Source organism: Rutilus rutilus (genome assembly GCF_951802725.1).
Source record: "Rutilus rutilus genome assembly, chromosome: 21".
NCBI classification, from domain to species: domain Eukaryota; kingdom Metazoa; phylum Chordata; class Actinopteri; order Cypriniformes; family Leuciscidae; genus Rutilus; species Rutilus rutilus.
In genome coordinates, this window is record NC_140226.1 from 8,559,339 (window position 1) to 8,580,776 (window position 21,438).

General features: G+C 37.2%; 1 protein-coding gene across 1 annotated transcript in view; it reads left to right on the forward strand.

Annotated features, from left to right (window-relative positions):
* Nucleotides 1–21,438, forward strand: part of LOC311281147 (kelch-like protein 29) — a 176,887-nt gene that overhangs the window by 65,399 nt on the left and 90,050 nt on the right. Inside the window, exons 6-7 of the mRNA XM_084393871.1 lie at nucleotides 10,212–10,350; nucleotides 18,895–19,091. Coding sequence (XP_084249997.1) covers nucleotides 10,212–10,350; nucleotides 18,895–19,091 — 336 coding nt within the window. The remainder of the gene's footprint in view (nucleotides 1–10,211; nucleotides 10,351–18,894; nucleotides 19,092–21,438) is intronic.

The window sequence follows — 21,438 nt, forward strand, 5'->3', positions numbered from 1 at the left end:
TTAGTTTCGTTCGTTGATTTCATTTACCTGTTGTCATTTAATTCGCTAATTTCCCTGGTGTATTAATACTTCCTGTTTGGTTCAGTTCAATGGCGGTCATCGTCAGTGTTAAGTTGGTTGTGTTAGTTTTCCCATTGTATTCCTGCGAGTTTCTAATTAATGACTGTTTCTGAGTTTCATATGTTGTGAGCTATATTCACTTCAGCCGACCATGATAGTATCAGTTCAGTATCAGTTCCAAAAATAAATGTAGCGGTATCAGACTCATTCTGGAAAAAGTATCGGTGCATCCCTAGTAAAAACAGTAATGTTGTGAAATATCATTACAATTTAAAATAACTGTTTTCTATATGAATGTATTTAAAAATATATATATATTCCTGTGATGCAGTGCTGGATTTTCAGCATCATTAATCCAGTCCTCAGTGTCACATGATCCTTCAGAAATTATTCTAATATGCTAGTTTGCTGCTCAAGAAACAGATTATATTTATTTCTTATTTGAAACAGAATTTTTTTACAGTCACATTTAATGTGTCCATGCTGAATAAAATTATTAATTGTATTAATTCCTTCAAACTTTTGAATGGTAGCAGCTCACTAGGTTTTAGAACAGAACTAGTGTATATTGTAGCTGGATACATTATGATTAAAAAATGAGACTTCTGCAGTTATGTGTGTTTTGGTAATTTCGAGTTTATGAGTGTTAATGCTTCTAGCCAGAGAAGCTCAATTTCATGCATTGTTGCTTGCCGGATTGTGTCAGAATACAATTCCTAATGCAACGCGACTACAAGTCACATTCTGAGCTCTGCCACAAGGGACAGTAGCGATCATTAGCATAAACTGCCTTCCTCCACAGTCGGTTTTCTCTTTTAGGCAAACTACTGTCATGGCAGAGCAGGGATTTGAAGAGAATCTTTAGGAAGTTTGTTAAAGTTACTGTTGACATGTAAATAGCAGCTAGCTGAATAATATTACATCTGTTTTAATGTCATTTAAAATCAGAGAATATTGCTCCCTTGAGTACTAAGGTTTGTTTACGCACAAATATTTGCATCTGCGTATGTGCATGCGTATGTAGTTTTGAGTGCCATTGCTGCAGTGGTCTTAAATTCATCATGTACTGACCACAAGTTCCCTTCCCTTTCAAACCAATGTGATGTTACCAAAATGATCATAAAATTAAATAAGTGTTTTTTGGCACATTTGTTACAGTGAAATTCTGGCCACATTGTTGTGTTGTCATCTACCGTTGCTGCACAGCGCTCATAAATATAAGAGGGATTCTTGATGTAGGCTGGCGGAGCGAGATGTAATATTTCCTAGATATTAAGGCAAACAGTTTGAATAATGTGCACTGATGAATTGTGCACAATAAGATCGGTAACATGTATTAAGAAAGTAAATAGTGTGAAATTAAAGAAAAAAATCAGAAAAGTAACAAATACTTGCTATAGTTTCTCCTTTCACATGTCGAGAGCTGCATGATTGACTTAATCTGAGAAAAAAAGAGATTGTACAATAGTCTCTTTCAGACAGCTATGGTTTATATGCATGTATTCTGACCTATGCGGTGTGTGTGGCCTATCAGAGAGCGCGCTCCAGATCTTCTCATCTCATATCTATAGCTCCACTGTTATCGATTCACAGCTCTTTTGTTCTGGAAGGACATGTTTCACAAGTTTCAAGCATTCTTTCCAGTTCCACAGAAGGAGGAAAGTGCTCTTGGAGGATCGGCAGACTGAATCAGATGAATGCATTTCTTCTCAGCTTTACACTTTTGAGCCATTCAGAAGTGTCTTTATGCATTTTAAAGCACACAAATGTAAACACAAAGGAAATGCATTGCCTTAAAGGGGTCATATAATGGTACATGCACTTTTACAAGTTGATTGTACTGAAATGTGTGTTGGCAGTGCCTGTACACAACCATCATAAAATGATCAAAATCCATCCAGTGTTTTTATTTTATTTTATCTCCTTATATGTTTTCCCTTGTCTCAAATCAAGCCGTTCGATCTTGTGACGTCACAAGATCGGACGCCCCTCCCACGATTGTTGATTGACAGCAGCGTTTCAACACAGACCCGCCCTCGCTCGTGAGCGAACTGTCATCATAGTCTGCATTGTTGATATGCTGGAGCAGAATGGCGTCTAATCGATTGTGGTGTTCTGTTCTTGGGTGTAATAAGGAACACAGCAGTCATTTTGATGTTCCTAAATCCGAACCGCTGAAGACGCAGTGGCTGAGTTTTGTTTTCGAAGGGAATATTCCCCACGATCAACGTCAATGCTTTCATGTTTGTGCGAATCATTTCACACACCAGACTGCTTTATAAACGAGGGTCAGTATAAAGCTGGTTTTGCTAAGAAGCTGCTCCTGAAAAAAGGATCGGTACCAACTATTCGTGTTCCTGCTGCACCTCCAGAAGAACTGAAGTGAGTGTAACGTTTTGTTAACCTTTATATTAATCTTTTTATTAATCTTTGCAAATCGCTTGCTGTACACTTCACGATGAATGCGGCTATTTTTACACTCAGGGTACATTACGGCGTGTTTTCTATGTACGACGTTCTCAATATAATTCATAATCCCACGTTTATAATGAACAACACGTTATGGTTATTGTGTTATTATTACAAACGGTGTACGCACAGAACAGAGGGGCGGGGTGAGCAAAGCTCATTATCATTTAAAGACACATGCACTTAAACGGCGTGCTGAAAACAGAGCTGTTTTTGACCAGGTAAAATGAGTGTTTTCTTACAATACTAATGAGAATTTTTAATTAAAGTATATTACAAACTTTTAATTTAGACCCTAAAGAATCATGTTAGCTTGTACAAAAATGGCATTATATGACCCCTTTAAAACATTATCTGTAGCATAATGTTATGGATGTACACTACAGTGGTGTCTAAGAGTTGTTTTGACCATTTAATGTTAATTTAATGTCAGAAGATGATCATGAATTGAGAGCATCTTGTGCTTCGGAAGGAGCAAGAAAGTCACAAAATGTACTTATTATTATCTTATTAACGTACTAACAGTTGTGCAAAACTTTCAATATTTATTTTTCATTTTGTGTCTTCGCTTTTCTTTGTCTTTAGTTTTTCTAAATTTGTACCCCACTGTACAGTGTTTTTGCACTGGCTAAAACAAATGATTCATACACAAATGTTAATAATAATTACAAATGTGTTAATTTTCCTTTAAAATGTTCCTTCCTGGTCCCTGTAGATTGTCCTGTGCTATTTTATGATTATGGTCTTCTCCCGAGAACACTGACCCAGTTAAATAGAGAATAATTTCCTGCCATCCATTCTATCCCTGGCTCAAATTAATAGGGAACATTTTAGGCAGATAATCACATCACCTTTCCCTTATTAGTTTGTCAGACGTCTGCGGAACAGCTGTCAGAGGCATGTGACGTATAGCTCTAATGATGCTGAGATGCTTATACCAGCCAATTATTCAAATTATTTCATGGAAAGCAAGCACATGAAATGCAGAAGTGACTTTGAAAGTTTATTTTCAGAAGCGCTATATGCTTTGTTGCACATAACTGGGTCTCCTTGTACATCGGCTGTTGTTTGTGGTCTGTTCTTATTAGTCATGAATACCTGTCGCGATCACAGCGTCTTGCTGTTTAAGGGGCTTTGGGAGTTGCTGAAATTATTCCAACATAAAAAGTCATTTTGCATTGGGTTCAGAGATGATTAATTATACACTAAGCATGTCAGATATGACTCATGCACATACTCACCATTTAATTATTATTTGATGAGCATAATTTCCTGGACATGAGGAAGTTTTGGACTAATCTTGGACTTAAAAAGACCATGTTGTAATGTTTACCCAGAAGTGTTTTATCCCATACATATATACAGTCAAACCAAAATTTATTCAGACACCTTGCTATCCTAACTTACATAAATGCACTATTCTCAGAATGTTTTCTTTATAACATCCAGAAAATGCTGCTTGTAAGTGTTTAGAAGCTTCTGTCACCTCTCTACTGCAATCTTGGCCCATTCCTCGCTTGAAAAAAACTTCCAGATTACTCATAATCTTTGGTTTTCATGTTGTCCACTGCTTTCTTCAAATTCCACCAAATGTTTTCAATGAGATTTAAATCTGAAGACTCTACAGGCCACTCAAGAACACGACTGATCCCTGTACCAAGCTTAAGTAAATTTGGATGTATACTTTGGGATGGCTGAGGAAGTCCATTGATTATCAAGCTTCAGTCTGTGCACCAAAGGCATCACATCATCTTTGCAATGGCTTGATACTTCAAAGTTTTCATGATGTCCTTCATACAGGCAAGATTTCCACTTCCTGCAACAGCAAAGCTCCCCCATAACAAGACTGGACCGCCTCCATGTTTGACCATGGAGCTCTTCTGCTCAGAAGTTTTGCCTTTTTTGCGCCAGACATGGTCCAAAAAGTTCCAGTAATAATCACTCTATAAAACATTCTTCCAGAACTCCACACGTCTATCCAAATGATTTTCAGCATATTCAAGTTGTCCTTTTATGTTCTTCTTGGCCAAGAGTGGCATTTGGCAAGATGTCCCAACATGAAGGTCGTACTTGTCTAGTGTTCTTATATTCAGCATTGAGATGTTTCTTCCTTCTTTCATGAGGTCATCTTGCAAGTCTTTAGCAGTAAATTAAGGGTGCTCTGATCAAACATGTTATTCCCCTTTATGATATTGTGTATTTTGTTCAAAACCTTCAAAGATTTTCTGGTATTACAATTGTTGTTAAACAATGTTAAACTTATGAATAAGGCTGCCAGCTCTGTCTCTAAGAACTTTTAGTTTTTTGGAAATCTTCTTGTAGCCATAGGCTTTCTAATGTAATAAAACAATTTGTTCTCTACAGCTTTTGTGAGAACTCTTTTGCTACTGAACATGCACATGCATGGGCTAAATATATGTATGTGTAACAGCACAAGCTAATTCAGTTTTATTATAGTGTTTCCAAAGGCTTTTAACACAGTTTTGTACCATACCATACAAATAAGTGACTTAAAAACAGCAGCGTTGAATAGGGGTTGAATAATTATGACATAGGTGTATTACAAAAAAAAACAAAAAAACTATGATTCAAAAGCATTACATTATATATTGACATCATCACTTTTAATTTGCCACTAAACTGTTATAAATGCAATAAAAAAAATACACAAAAAAGCTTACATTTAATTATTACAGTCTCCGGAGGGATAAATAATTTTGATTGCATGTGGACATGACATGATTTTCATGACAATTCACTTAACAATTCACAACGACAATCCGTTTTTGAATATAAAAAAAAAAAAAAATTATATATAATCACATAGTGGGTGTTTCCCTTTTAAGGGAACTCGTGATGCGTCGTGAAGCAGATGTCAAATCAGAGACGTCAGAAGCGGGTGACTACCCGAACAGTAACACTTTATAATAACGTTCAGTTGTAAGTAATTTATTAGTGGTTAGTTAATGATGAACTAGACATTTACAAAACATTCATAAATGATTAGCAAGTGATTTGCTAACATTTTATGTATGTTTGGTAAATTCCGTTACAAGTCATTTACAAGTGATTAATAAATGATTAACTAATTATTTATGAAACATGACTATGCATTCATAAATGATTAATAAGGGATATGTTCATTATTTTATGTATGTTTTGTAGATTCAGTTATAAGTCATTTACAATTGATTTGTTTTGCTCACATCAAGGTGCACAGTGGTTAGACTCCATGTGTTTCAGAGAAGACAGATGTCTATAACCTCACCAGTCAGCACTTACACTGCAGTACACACACTACTTTCAACACCTGTTATAGATGTGTAAATGCATGAATAAATCATTTACAACACTTTCTGCATCCCCTAATCTAGTGTAAACTATTCATCACTTGTAAATGTGTTACAGATCATTCGTACACTTTCTGCACCCTCTAATTGCTACATACATACAAAAAAAAACAAAAAAAACAACAACATAATTGATTAAACATTTCTGAAACACATATTCATGTTTTGTAAATTATTAGTTAATCATTTACTAATCACTTGTAAATGATTTCTAACAGAATTTACAAAACATACATAAACTGTTAGTATATCACTTGCTAATCATTTATGAATGTTTTGTAAATGATTAGTTCATCATTAACTAACCACTTATAAATGACTTACAACTGAACGTTATAATAAAGTGTTACCCTCATTTATAAAACTTTGCTCAGGATCCTTACTAAAAGTGTATGTGCGCCCGAAAGACAAGAATGGCGTACACCAAAAAATATCCAGACTTATAAAACCGTGCGTACGCCAGAACCTGCACAAAATTCCCTTTATAAATCCCAGTCAGCGATAGATTGTGCGCACATGAGTCTCCACCCTGAAATAACCATATATGGAGCTTACACGCCTAGTTTTACTTTGCATATCCTATGCTATGCATATGCTTATTCATCCACGTGATATCACGTTGAACGGTAGAAGACATTAGGAAAATATGAGATACGGATGTGCCGTCACATTACATTGATACAAATAATTTATTAGCCTATCTTTGCCTTGTTTCTGAATAAATAAATCAAAGAGTATAAAGTACATTTCAGAGAAAGTTTTTCTCAATCTTTTCCACTGGCCAAATAGTAAAAAAATAAATAATTGATTTATATTTTTAATGGAAACAGATAGGCCTTTGTTGTACATTATTTGCACAAAAATATTTTCTCAGACAATCTGCTATTATCATAAGCAATTCTCTCTTTAGTTAAAACATTAAAACACAGCATGCCACAGGAAAAGTGTTCAAAAGTCATCACATCCACTACAAATATTTCTATTTATTGAATATAATTTTTTTGTAACTTCTCAGTAATGATTTCATGTAATTTAAGTGATTAACTCCATTAATGAGAATGGCATATTTAATCTAAATGTTTATATCAGGAGTTAAACAGTAAAAAAACAACAACAAAAAAAACAGTTTAAATCATTCTTATATATATTTAAACTTTTATTATGAACATGAACTGTATTTTTGATTAGGACTCATAATGAAGATTTACGGTTTTATTTCATCTGCCGTTAGATATACAGTGAGGAAAATAAGTATTTGAACACCCTGCTATTTTGCAAGTTCTCCCACTTAGAAATCATGGAGGGGTCTGAAATTGTCATCGTAGGTGCATGTCCACTGTGAGAGACATAATCTAAAAAAAAAAAAATCCAGAAATCACAATGTATGATTTTTTAACTATTTATTTGTATGATACAGCTGCAAATAAGTATTTGAACACCTGAGAAAATCAATGTTAATATTTGGTACAGTAGCCTTTGTTTGCAATTACAGAGGTCAAACGTTTCCTGTAGTTTTTCACCAGGTTTGCACACACTGCAGGAGGGATTTTGGCCCACTCCTCCACACAGATCTTTAGATCAGTCAGGTTTCTGGGCTGTCGCTGAGAAACACGGAGTTTGAGCTCTCTCCAAAGATGCTCTATTGGGTTTAGGTCTGGAGACTGGCTAGGCCACGCCAGAACCTTGATATGCTTCTTACAGAGCCACTCCTTGGTTATCCTGGCTGTGTGCTTCGGGTCATTGTCATGTTGGAAGACCCAGCCTCGACCCATCTTCAATGCTCTAACTGAGGGAAGGAGGTTGTTCCCCAAAATCTCGCAATACATGGCCCCGGTCATCCTCTCCTTAATGCAGTGCAGTCGCCCTGTCCCATGTGCAGAAAAACACCCCCAAAGCATGATGCTACCACCCCCATGCTTCACAGTAGGGATGGTGTTCTTGGGATGGTACTCATCATTCTTCTTCCTCCAAACACGTTTAGTGAAATTATGACCAAAAAGTTCTATTTTGGTCTCATCTGACCACATGACTTTCTCCCATGACTCCTCTGGATCATCCAAATGGTCACTGGCAAACTTAAGACGGGCCTTGACATGTGCTGGTTTAAGCAGGGGAACCTTCCGTGCCTTGCATGATTTCAAACCATGACGTCTTAGTGTATTACCAACAGTAACCTTGGAAACGGTGGTCCCAGCTCTTTTCAGGTCATTGACCAGCTCCCCCCGTGTAGTTCTGGGCTGATTTCTCACCTTTCTTAGGATCATTGAGACCCCACGAGGTGAGATCTTGCATGGAGCCCCAGTCCGAGGGAGACTGACAGTCATGTTTAGCTTCTTCCATTTTCTAATGATTGCTCCAACAGTGGACCTTTTTTCACCAAGCTGCTTGGCAATTTCCAGCCTTGTGGAGGTGTACAATTTTGTCTCTAGTGTCTTTGGACAGCTCTTTGGTCTTGGCCATGTTAGTAGGTGGATTCTTACTGATTGTATGGGGTGGACAGGTGTCTTTATGCAGCTAACGACCTCAAACAGGTGCATCTAATTTAGGATAATAAATGGAGTGGAGGTGGACATTTTAAAGGCAGACTAACAGGTCTTTGAGGGTCAGAATTCTAGCTGATAGACAGGTGTTCAAATACTTATTTGCAGCTGTATCATACAAATAAATAGTTAAAAAATCATATATTGTGATTTCTGGATTTTTATTTTTTTAGATTATGTCTCTCACAGTGGACATGCACCTACGATGACAATTTCAGACCCCTCCATGATTTCCAAGTGGGAGAACTTGCAAAATAGCAGGGTGTTCAAATACTTATTTTCCTCACTGTATATGCATCAGTTTCACTAAATGGGCCAACGCGCTCGCTGGCGTGGACATTTAAGAAGGGATGGATATTTGCTTCAAAGTGATAGGCTTGGTGAGTGAAATTATATTTGTATTATCTTTCTGTATATGTATAATTTTCTTTACATTTTCTGTCTAAAAGTGACCAAAAAGACATTTAACTCCAGCTGGGTCAGAGTTTGCATGTAGGTGCGCAACTTTTCCAGTCAATTTTGTTTTTATAAATCACAACTTATGCGTTGTAAGTGGCGTATGCATCTTTCAGGGCCTGTTTTGTGCTTACGTAATGGTTATAAATGAGGCCCCTGGTTTGTGACATCAGCCACTTCTAACGTCTCGTTACACCTTAGGACTGATTTTACACCTGCTTCACGATGCAATCAGGCAGTGCGTTCCCAGAGTGTCAATCGACGCAGCGTCTCCTTCCCTCTTCAGGGAACCAAGTTTACAGTCGCAACTGGGAGGTTTTCTCATCCTCACAGTGTCTGTTGTCATTTAGAGGTGGTGTTGCTTTAGTAGATGTTATTTTAGGTCAGCTGGTTATAGACACTTTTTCAGTGGTCTTGGCTATTTTCCCCATTCATTTTCTCCATAGGAATTTCAAAATATTATTTTGATGTTGTTAATTTTGTTCTCTAAATGTATACAAATGTCCATGTTGTTGAGTGTGCATGGCTGCATACTTCCTCTAATACTTTCTGGGAGTGGACAGTCACTGTTCTCTTTTTCTTCTCTTTTTGATGTATGGGTCTCTTTTAAGGATTACAGGTAGTGCTGTCCTTTACCAGAAATTCAGCAGTTAAACATGAGTTTGTTTATTTATTTAATTATTATAAATAAACAAATAAATGTAAATAATTATTTGTTTTTGTTTATTTAATTAATTAATATTTATTTGTTTTGTGATTTTTAGTTTGTATTTATTTATTTATGAAAACATTGACTTTGCATATCAGTCAGTAGCCTCTGGGCTCAAGTTAATTCTATTTAAACAGGTTTATACATTACGGTTGAAAATGTAATTCTCTAAAGGAGAACATGAATGATTTTTTACATTTAGTTTCAGATCCTGACTGTGGCGCTCCATTGTCTGTAAATGGAAAATTTCACCAAAAATAACATTTTTGAAAAGAACTGAAAGAAAGCCAAACATATTTGGAATGATGACAGCGATTTCATTTTTCGTTGAAATATTCCTTTAAAATTTTAGTTGCAGACATGCACATCTTACTGACAAAGTTCAGTATTTGTTTCACAATGAAAGCACTGAGCACTGACCTTTTGCTTTTCACTTTTGTTGTTGTTTTTCCTTCATGCTTGATGGTTTTATCCCTCTACTCTAAATCTTTTCCAGCCCTTTACTTGCACAAACAAATCATTTCCTGTTTTTCGTCAAACAATGATTGGTTGTGTCATCATATGCTGTGTGCTTCGATCTCATAAAATACAAAAATCACTGTTTCTCTTCTTTCTCTTGTTCTACAGAAATGTTGAAGGAATTGAACCAGCAGCGGAGAGAGAAAGAGTTTACAGACCTGAAAATAATTGTTGAAGGCAAAGAGTTTGAAGTCCATCAAAATGTTCTAGCTTCCTGCAGCTTGTATTTCAAGGACATGGTGAAAAGGTTTGCTTTCCTCCCGTCCTTGATCTTTTCTGTTCTTTTCGTAGGGTGCATTTGTGTCGCCTCCTTTTCCCTCCCCATCTCTTGCAGGTCTGAAGACATCGGTTCCTGTCACAGGGCCAGTAGCCATTCTGTCTGTTCCACCAACGAATGTATTTCTCTGCTGATAAAGGTCAAGGCGTGGACCAATCTGACACTTTCACCTCCATTTATTAAGTGCGCCAATTTACATTTTAATGGGCGAAGAAGTTCCATGACTGGGCATTTTCGTTTGAAGTGTTTTGTAAATGTCAAAACAAATGAAAAACAGATTTTAGGAGTACGTTTGGCATGGCATCAGCGCTGTGCTCCGGCTGTCTATGTCAAGTGCTTAGACGGGATGTTTTAGTCGTCCCACTTCACCTTTTACCTGCTGTGACTCACTCCGCATCTGCGTGGAAATTCACACAACGCTTTGAGCGTGCCGTCGGGATTAAGCCAACCTGCAAACTGCACGGATCTCGTTTATGCTTCGGGAAATTCTGTTTCATGCCGACTTGCCGTCTCATATTGATGCTGATCTCAGCAGTCGGATATCCCAGAGCCGTGTGACTGACTGGATGTTGTTTATGAGTAAAAACTGATACAGAATCATGTTTACAGGCAAAGAAATGTGCAATCTCAGAATCTTTTTTATATCAGGAGCCCTTCTGGTAAAGCTCTTGGGGAGAATTTTGCTACACATTTACTGCAAATTCATGTTTTCACATGCAAATGAGCTTGCAAACAGTTTGCAGTAAATTTGTTGTGAACGGTTGTAGCAAACCTTTAAAACTTAAAATGTTTATTTAAATATGACACATTTTGTTTGGTGCTTGACTTTTATTAGCCAGCAGAATTTTTTTGGGGGAAATATGAACATAACATCTACATTTATCCCACAGTGATTGGGAAAATGTTTCCCAATGTAAAAAGTTTCTCATATTTATATTGATAAAAAGTAAGATGAATCTCTGATAGCTTGTAATGTACATCAGTGAGATATTTATAACAGTATAACAAACTACTTACACAAAAATGCAAAAGTTGTCACTATATCTGTTATAGTAAGATTATATTTAAATGCTTAGTATTATGATCAAAATGTTGTAGTTTTAAAACATATAATGCTGTACAATACAATGGTGATTGAGAGATGAATAATAAACTTTAAAAGACTGATGGATCATATTTGATTCTTACATTTTAATTTATTGTATTATCTATGGATAATCAAGTAAACCTAAGTTGCTTCAGTCCAGTAAGTGTTCATCTTCAAATATAACTAACAATATAAAAGTTATTCTTACATTTGCTTAATCAAAATAAAAATCAGTGAAGATTTCACAGCAAAAAGACACAAGCTGAAAGGGGACGTTTTTACAATTATACCAAGGCCTTTTACTTGCTAAAAAAAGTCTAAGCTATCATTCAGACGACAGAAGGCATGTCGTAGATTGTGTGCAACATAATTTTCAGCAATTTTCATATCAAACATCATACAGTAGGTTTTATATGGTCAATATGTTTATGAATCAAAGTGCATAACAGTATAAGCCATTGAATGCACTGTACATCTATCCCTATCAGCCTTTTTTTTTTGTCGCATCAAAACAGTCACAAGAACCAGGCCATTGACTGGCTTGTAACCCTCGTTCCCTGAAGGAGGGAACGGAGACGTAGTCAGACGTACCGACTGATTGGGATCAAGCTTAGGGAGCCTGTCATCTTCGAGTATTGAGAAAACGAGCCAATGCATACATTGGCGTGCAAGCTTTGCATCCACGCTCTGCAGCGCGGGTGTAAATACGGAAGTGGATGCACGCACCACTTTTTTTCACTGAGGAGCCGAGCGGAGCCCGGAGTCAGTGGTGGTCCAGCAATAGTGGCGACGGGACTACGTCTCCATTCCCTCCTTCAGGGATCGAGGGTTACATATGTAATCGAGACGATACTTTCATTTCGGTCACGTTCAACGTAGTCGTACCGACTGATTGGGATCCCCATTAAATCGCCGCTAGTGCTGCCACCTTCCAGTGCCTATACAAAAGCCTCCTGACCCCCTGCATTATTGAGGCGGAGATAGGACAGGGCCTAGGCCAGGGAAGTCACTGCTATTCTGCAAGACCCACTCAGTTAGACCTGGATAACACTGGGAAAGCGTGCCCTTTCGATGGAAGGAGGGACGCTACGGAAGCCACATCCAGTCCGCAGGGAGGTAACATCTGGAGATACACATATAGGCATTACCGGGCAGTACAGCATATGGAATGTCACTGAGGTGGCTCCAGCCTATAACGGGGGAGACGCAACCGGTCAGTGATGGCAGAGCAGGCTCTGCCAAGGGAAGATGCGGGCTCGCCGCAGGGAGCCGTACCGTGGAAGAATACACATATGGGATCACCGTAGGGATCACAACATATGGGACCCAGCCTAACACAGGTTCCACCAGTGCATTCGAGTGTTAGGCCTGTCATCGGACACTCCGCCACGTCCTTTGCCAAAGTCGACACTTCGAACCGGGCTTACAGTGAAACTGGCTTCATGTGAAGGGAGCCCACGGGAAGCAACCTGCTCGACACATAGGCTATTTTTCTAGCGAACGTGATTGGTGTCGCCCAGCCCACAGCTCTAAAAACATCTGTCAGCGAGGCACCTTGTGTCAAAGCCCAGGACGGAGCTACACTCTCTCTTTGGAGAGGCTCACTACACAGGTGGGTACAGTGCACCTTGGGTAAACACACCAAGGCAACCACGAAAATGTGTGCAGGTCCCCTACCTTCTTGATAGAGGCAAGCAAGCAGGATAACTGTTTCTTTAAAAAACAGGATTTTTAACTCTGCTGCCTGCAGTGGCTCAAGGGGAGTTCTCTGAGTGCAGTAGCACCAAAGATAAGTCCCAAGAAGGTATAGAGGGGGCGCTAGGCGGATTCAGTCTCCTTGCTCCCCTCAGGAACCTGACGATCAAGTCGTGCTTCCCCACGGATTTGGATCCACTGCATCATGATGTGAGTTAATATAAAGGCAACATACATTCTGAGGGTGGAGGGAGACAGCCCTCGATTCGACCCATCTTGCAGGAAAGAAAGGCCCGCCCCGAGAAACCAATCATCCAACAGAGACTGTTCGGGACACGGTGGAGGGTTCCATGCGAGCCCGACAGCCTTGGCGACTCTTTTCCGCATAGCTGACATTTCTGGATCTGGCTCGGGCAACGTTACACTCCTAGAGGGAGATAACGCAGCCGAGTCATCATCTCCAGAGGCCAGCTCACTCTCCGATGCTGCAATCGGCATCCTGGAGGGGCCCCGAATGAAAAGTCTGGTCTGTTCATTACAGAGGGACCAGCTCCGGCTGCAGTGTGATAGAGTGAGGGGCCCACAGGGATTGGTTACCGGGCGGGGAAGCCATCACTATGATCCTCTGATCACCCATCCCACACGGCACCCTAGATGGTAATGGGGACTTCACCTTCGCGGACAAAGGCGAGTCTCGATCTCAACACCGTGATAGTCATGTTTCTGCAATCGGAACATGAACTATCCACAAAAGCTGCTTCAGCATGCTGTAATCCCAAACACGTGATGCAACTAATGTCACTGTCAGAGGGGGACAGGGAACGACCGCATCCAGAAACGCACGGGTGGAATGACATCTTGAAAAAGACGCAAACACACCCGTGTTGCTCTTTCAGAAGAGAATTCCAGATGAAGCACCGACACACTCGCTCGTTGAATTAATCAACATTCTTCAGAGACACTGTCATGAAGACCGATCGGCTCTGAAGCAAAAGACAAGTGGTCGCTGCGGAGCGAAGCGTGGATGCAAAGCTCGCACGCCATTGTTTGCATTGGCTCGTTTTATCAATACTCGGAAGATGACAGGCTCCCTAAGCATGATCCCAATAAGTCACTACGTCGAACGTGACATGACGAAGCATTTTAAAATAAAAGCAACTTTCATACACATGGAACTCATAGCTGATTATAATTGACTTTGAGGTTCATGATGAACACTTCACAATTATTAATTTGTTAATTCGTTCATGCATTTATTTGTTTAATGCGTTCATTTATGCATTTATTTATTTTTTGCATTTACGAAATGTGTTTATGCATACGCATTTATTATTAATTTATTACTATGCATTTTTTTCTTGTTACAATGCATTCTACAATTCTGCCTTGGAATAGATCCAAAAGAAGGCATTTTATAAACCAGCATAATCATGCACATATGATGCCTGTAGGCAGCTCATTAGGTTACAGAACAGACATGTACAGAATCACACAGTAGCATCGCCATTCAGTTGAAAAATACATTAGCTCTGTGTGTTTCTTTATTTTTGCACAAAGTAGAAAATATGTAATCCTGTCAACAGTTATTAAGGCAATATAATGCATATGAACAGATAGCTTAATCCAGTTCCACCTCAAAGAGTTGAAAGATCGATCTGACGTTAAAATCAACGGCGAGCCATGATTTGTAAAGCTTTCGGCATACTAAAACATTCTGAAAACATTCTTGCATTATTTATCATGCATTTCTAGTGGGAAAAATGTGAGTGGTCTTACACTATTTCAGCCTGATTATTTGCTTGTTTACGCATTAGAAAAGCTGACTTTAATCTATGAACTTTTAGAGAGAGAAGAAACCTATATGATGAATATCAAATCTAAACGAAACATTGATCTTTGAAAATGATACATGCATTGAGCTGTAATCTGAGTTTAATATCAGAGATGTCTCTATGCCCTTTAATGGGCGAATCCGGCTGAGACTGAAGTCGTTATCAGGGTGTCCGTCATTTATATCAGTTAAACGAACCGGGTTTATCTAATCGTCTATAAAGAACACCTGCTGTATTTGTCGTTCTCAGAGAAAACGTGCATTAAAAAGTGATTCATCCATTTAGCAAATCATGCACTAAGTGGATCTGCGTTTGAATGTAATATGTAGCCATTAGCACTTCCTCGTTCACATTGATAGAAGGCAGCACCGCTTATGAATTTCACAATATCTCCAGAGATTCACCCTGTCTGATGGATTTTATTGAATATTTGTGCTTTGTTTCTGGCAGTGCATCCATCATATTGCCACTTGCTGAGTGTTTCCACATATATATTAGCATAGACACTACGTTATTAGTCTGAGACGGATAGCTGGCGTTGAAGAGCCCACTTTAGTTTGGCAGCTCTTGATTTGTTTTGTTCCATCTAAAAGTACGCTTAACTCAGAAGTTCTAGTGGTTTGATATCTACTGGCTGCTTTTGTTTTGATTCTTTTATAATTTGTCATGTATGGAATAAGTAATACAGTATAGGCATAAGTTTAAATGGTTTAGAGAAATGGGTTCAAAACTTGCAATCCAAATTAGGCTGGATGTCCTGACCAGCTAAAGAAGTAAACTATACATAAAGCTGGGCTAGAAAAGTAGTTCCACAAAAAAAAAAAGAAAAAAAAAATTCCACTTTTCCGTTCGAATAACATGTTTGCTCTGCAGAATTAATGAAAGCAAATCCGAGCTCAGGTGTATAATCAGGTATAATGTTGTCCAACAGTATGCTCGTAATGTCAGCAAACTCAAAAATAAAGAAAGCACTCACATTTATAGATTTTTCAGACCGCTTTTCTCTCAAGGACGTAGGCAAATGAATGTGCTAGAAATTTCCTGGAAAGCGGGAAAAATGGAAATTGTGTCAATTTTAGAGACCCCTCTCTTTCTTAAAAGGCTCCCCCCACCCCCCTTTGAGTGCCATATTTTCATCACTGTATTTTTCCAGTCTAATCAATATAATAGTCATAGTCCGTGAACAAAAATAACGATTTGTATAACCATGTAATGAAAAATGTCAGGGGAGGCATGTTTCAAACTTGAGAATAAAATTATGGCCAAAATTTTTTTTTATTTTTTTATTTTATGCTGTCATTTATTTTCATTTAATTTAGTTGTTTATGCATTTGTGTATTATTTATTTATTTATAAAAAATTTATAAAATTATGTATCTATTTTTAATAAGATATAGTTTTTTTTTATTTTTTTTTTTTTCACTGAGCTCACTGACTTAATGCATTCTGGGATCTCTACAAATGATACATGCTATGCTGCCTGAGAATATATCCTAAAGACAGTGTTTTAGAAACCAGCATAATCATGCACGTATTAGTCTTTTTTCCCACTTGAGTGCCATACTGTATTTTCACAGTCTAATCAATATAACAGTCATAGGCCGTGGATGAAAAGAACGATTTTGATAACCATATAGATCTTTTTTTCAGGGCAGACGTTCATACTTGAGAATAAAATTATGGCCAAAAAGCTCTTTTCTGAGCGTAAGTGTTTATGGAAATAGTGCAAGTGGGAGTGTGGATTTAGATTTCTCTAATTGATCTCAGGGAAAGAGAGAGGGCTGAATTTCTATTTTCTTTTTCTTTCCCACCTCTTAATGGTCGACTATTTTTTTGCCTTTTGTTTCTTAATATTTCTCCTCCTCCACTTACACCTGACAGCAATAAACTTTGCATTTTTGTTTTTCTTTTCAGGAGTAACATTTCTTGATTTTTCAGCCACCGCCAGAGACACCCACCTCACCTCATACTCTGCCTTTTGCCTCCCTCCAAGTCAAACCTCTTATAACGTCTAATATCACCGTTCGTACGCAGGCCGTGTTGAACTCTGTTTTGGCAGGTATTTGATAGTAAATCCTCGTCCCAGTCATGGAATGGTCCCTTTTCCTGTAGGATGGCTGCTGGTTCCCTGTGGCAGAACTGATTTTCTACCCCCTCCTTTCCTTCCCTGCTTACATCACGCTGTGTGTCTGTCATATGTAGCGTGTATTTGTCTTTGCATAGGTTCTAAATATACCTAGACTTCAAGTGTCTTCATAAAGGCTCACGAAAACACATGCTGTGATTTGTTTAAAGAGGAAGTTGACAATTTTTGATGCTAAAATACTTGATTCTTTCTCAGTTTTGGTGCAACATGACAGTGCATTCAAAACCCATTTTACTTTGAAAATGTGATGTATTTCCGAATACAACTTGATTTTATCCATCAGTGTAAAGTGTTTGTCCCCCTGAAATACGGGCAAAATCCCTTCTTGCCGCAATGTACAATTTGTACAGTTTGATGCTGAAAGTGACTTTTAGAAATTACACACTTCACCTTTAAAGCATGTGTTCAAATAGAATAGGTAAGCTGAGGCAGAAGAGAGGATATTATTATTATTATTATTTTCACGTCACTGCCATGTCTAACCACCCGCCGTCCATTAATGGAGCGTCATTATGAGCTTTTGTTTCTCGAGACACCTCTCACGTCTTTTTGCAGCATCCCTAATAATTGAGGTTTATAGGTTTAGCGTCTATAATGCGCACCCAAACAAAGGAAAAAACCAAAGTCAATCAGCCCTGTGCAGATACGCTAAGCCAATGCCCCTCTTCTAGATGGAGTGCAGCTCATCTCAGGAGCCAGACAATCTGCACTCCCCATATGCCTTTAAATATGTATTATGCATGGAAATGCATAGCAGCTCACTCAAGTTTTCCCTCAAGCGCCGCTGTAGAGAAACTCACAGGCCTGACTTTGAGTCACACTCGCTGAACAGCTTTAGTGGATGCTCTTTCAAATGAGTCCATCCCACTTTGCAATGCTTGATAGGTTTTTAATTGTTTCTTAAAGGAATAGTTCCCTCAAAAGCAAACCAAATCATTCATTATTCAATGTACCTCATGTCATTTCGTATTTTTACAGTGTAAAATTATTGTAGATTTTTTCTGCAATGCTAGTGACCATGACAAGCTCCTAAAAGGACAATAAGAAACACCATACAAGTAGTCCATACAAAAGTATAAAAAAGTAAAAAAAGGTAATACTTTACAATAAGGTCTCATTTGTTATCATTTGTTAATGTGTTAACTAACATGAACTAACAATGAGAAATACATTTGCTACAGTATTTATTGTCTTTGTTCATGATAGTTAGTAAAAGTACTGTCATTCATTGTTAGTTCATGTTAATTCACAGTGCATTAACTAATGTTAACAAATACAACTTTTGATTTTAATAATGCATTAGTAAATGATGAAATTAACATTACCTAAGATTAATAAATTCTGCAGAAGTATTGTTCATTCTTAGTTAATGTTAACTAAAGTAGTTAACTACTGTTAACTAATGAAACCATATTGTAAAGTTGTTTTTCTAATAATAATGTTTTTTTTTAAGTTTTTTTTTTAAGTTTAAATGTTTTAAGTTTAAATTTATATATATATATATATATATTATAATACATTTCTAAAATATTTATTTGTATAAATAATTTGTATTACATTTTTGCACATATATATATATAAAATATATGTAAAAAATATATTATATATATATATATATATATATATATATATATATATATATATATATATATATTATTTATTTATTTTTATTTATTTTTTTAAACCCCTCTACTGGTTGCAGTTGAGACCCAACCTGCAGGTCTCTGGTTTAACGGTCTTCAATCTGTGTCCAGGTTATCGGGCGAGAACAGAAACGGTGAGAAGATGCAGCTGACGATGAGCAACATCAGTTCAGACGTTCTGGAGCTTCTCCTGGAGTTTGTTTATACTGGTTCCCTCATCATCGACTCGGTCAACGCCAAGACCTTACTGGAGGCGGCCAACAAGTTTCAGTTCAACACTTTTTGCAAAGTCTGTGTCTCCTTCCTCGGTAAGAAATATTTCCCTAGATGTTTCCATTTCACCAAAGCTGTGTTCCTAAAGCAACTGATTTGGTAACACTTTACTATAAGGTTCATGAGTTAACATTAGTTAATGTATTAACTAACATGAACTAACCATGAGCAGTCTATTTGTTACTGTATTTGTTAATATTTTTAAGGTTAGTTAAAGGGTTAGTTCACCCAAAAATGAAAATTCTGTCAGTAATTCCTCACCCTCATGTTGTTCCAACCCCGTAAGACCTTCGTTCATCTTCGGAACACAAATTAAGATATTTTTGATGAAATCTGAGAGCTGGCTCACTCATCCATAGACTTTTTGTGCGCAAAAAGTATTCTTGTCGCTTGATATACTTAAGATTGAGCCACTGTAGTCACTTGGACTATATTAACGATCTCTTTAATACATTTTCTGGGCCAGCAAGTTTCGGTCACCTAGAAGTCTATGGAGGAGTGAGCCAGCTCTCAGATTTCATCAAAAATATCTTAATTTGTGTTCCGAAGATGAACGAAGGTCTTACGGGGCTGGAACAACATGAGGGTGAGTAATTACTGACAGAATTTTCATTTTTGGGTGAACTAACCCTTTAATAAAAATACAGCTGTTCATTGTTAGTTCATGTTAGGGTTAGGGTTAGGTCCACAGTGCATTAATTGGGCATTTTATTATTATATCATTATTATTAATTCATAAGATTTTAATAAACTATTAGTAAATGTTGAACTTAACATTAACAAAGATTAATAAATGATGTATACGTGCAGTTCATTATTAGTTCATGTTATCTAATGTAGTTAACTAATGAACCTTATTGTAAAGTGTTACCACTAATTCTTTGCTGTTTGAATGAACAGTAAATTGCATGTATTTCATAAAACAGCCGGATCCGAATATGTACCGGTTTTTGTTTCAGAGAAACTTGTCGCATCATGTTTGGTCAGTGAGATGGTGAAAAAAACTAGTTTTTGGTTTTTGGTGCAAGTAACCTTGTCTAACATTGAAAGAGGACCTCAGGAAATAAAGGCTGCAATAAATGCAGAACATAATTGTAGTGTTCAATCTCTCATGGACAAATTATGATAATAGGCTTTCTAATGAGTTTGTTTTTGTAGGTACTCTAAAATCTTGGAGTAATTTACTGTAACTTCATGGTGAAGCCGTGAGGGAATATGCTCATTATTCATTCTGTCCATGTCTCACATTCTCTTTTTGGATTCTGTTTCCCCCCTCAGAGCTGGAGGCTTGTGTTATGTTGATTGACATACGGGCATAACACACACACACACACACACACACACACACACACACACACACACACACACACACACACACACACACACACACACACACACACACACACACACACACACAGACATGCTCTACTATGGACTGAAGTGAATCAGAAATACTGTTGCTCATTACAGCACTCGTAATGCCTTGCACGCTGCTTGCGATCAGATGTCTTGACAATGATATACACTAATATCTAGTAATCAGAATACTTTTCGTGATATTTTAGTCAGATATTACACTACAAGCCAGACTCCGAGGAGACAATCCATACATATTTTAGCATGTCGATCCTGTCGGGTGGCTGTGGCCGGCGATCTGCACCATTCACAACTGAATTGAGAATGCAGTGGAGTCTATTGAGTTTCAGAATTTGCATTGAGATGCATACCGAATGCAAGATTAGAATTAGAATTTGATCTTAAGTACAAATTAAATAGATTAACATTCTAATAAATTCATGCTAAAAGTGTAGTTTCTGTTTGTAGTTTTAATAAAAATGTCACTGAATGGCCTGTAAACATGTTGTCATGCAACGTATGACAAATCAACAGAAACATTAATTGATATTAAACATCAGAGTTTGAAATGCCACCTATAAACTTATATTTAATAATTTACAGATATTTATTTACAGCATTTATTTATAAGAAATTAATAAGCAAATACATAAACAGTTCATTGGGAAAAATGTAATACAAATTATTTATACAAATAAATATTTTAGAAATTGATTTTATTTATTTTATAAAAAAAAAATTTAAAAAAAAAAAAAATATATATATATATATATATATATATATGTATATTTATATATTTATATATATATATATATATATATATGTGTGTGTGTGTGTGTGTGTGTGTTTTTTTTATAAATACAATTTCCAATGAACTGTTTATGTATTTGCTTATTTATGTATTTATTGTATGCCTGTATAAAGAATAAATAGCCATTATTAGTAAAAATGTATGATAATTATTGTACAAAGCAGAAATAGAATGATGTGCAAATAAATTCATGTTGTAAGTGTAGTTTATTTGTG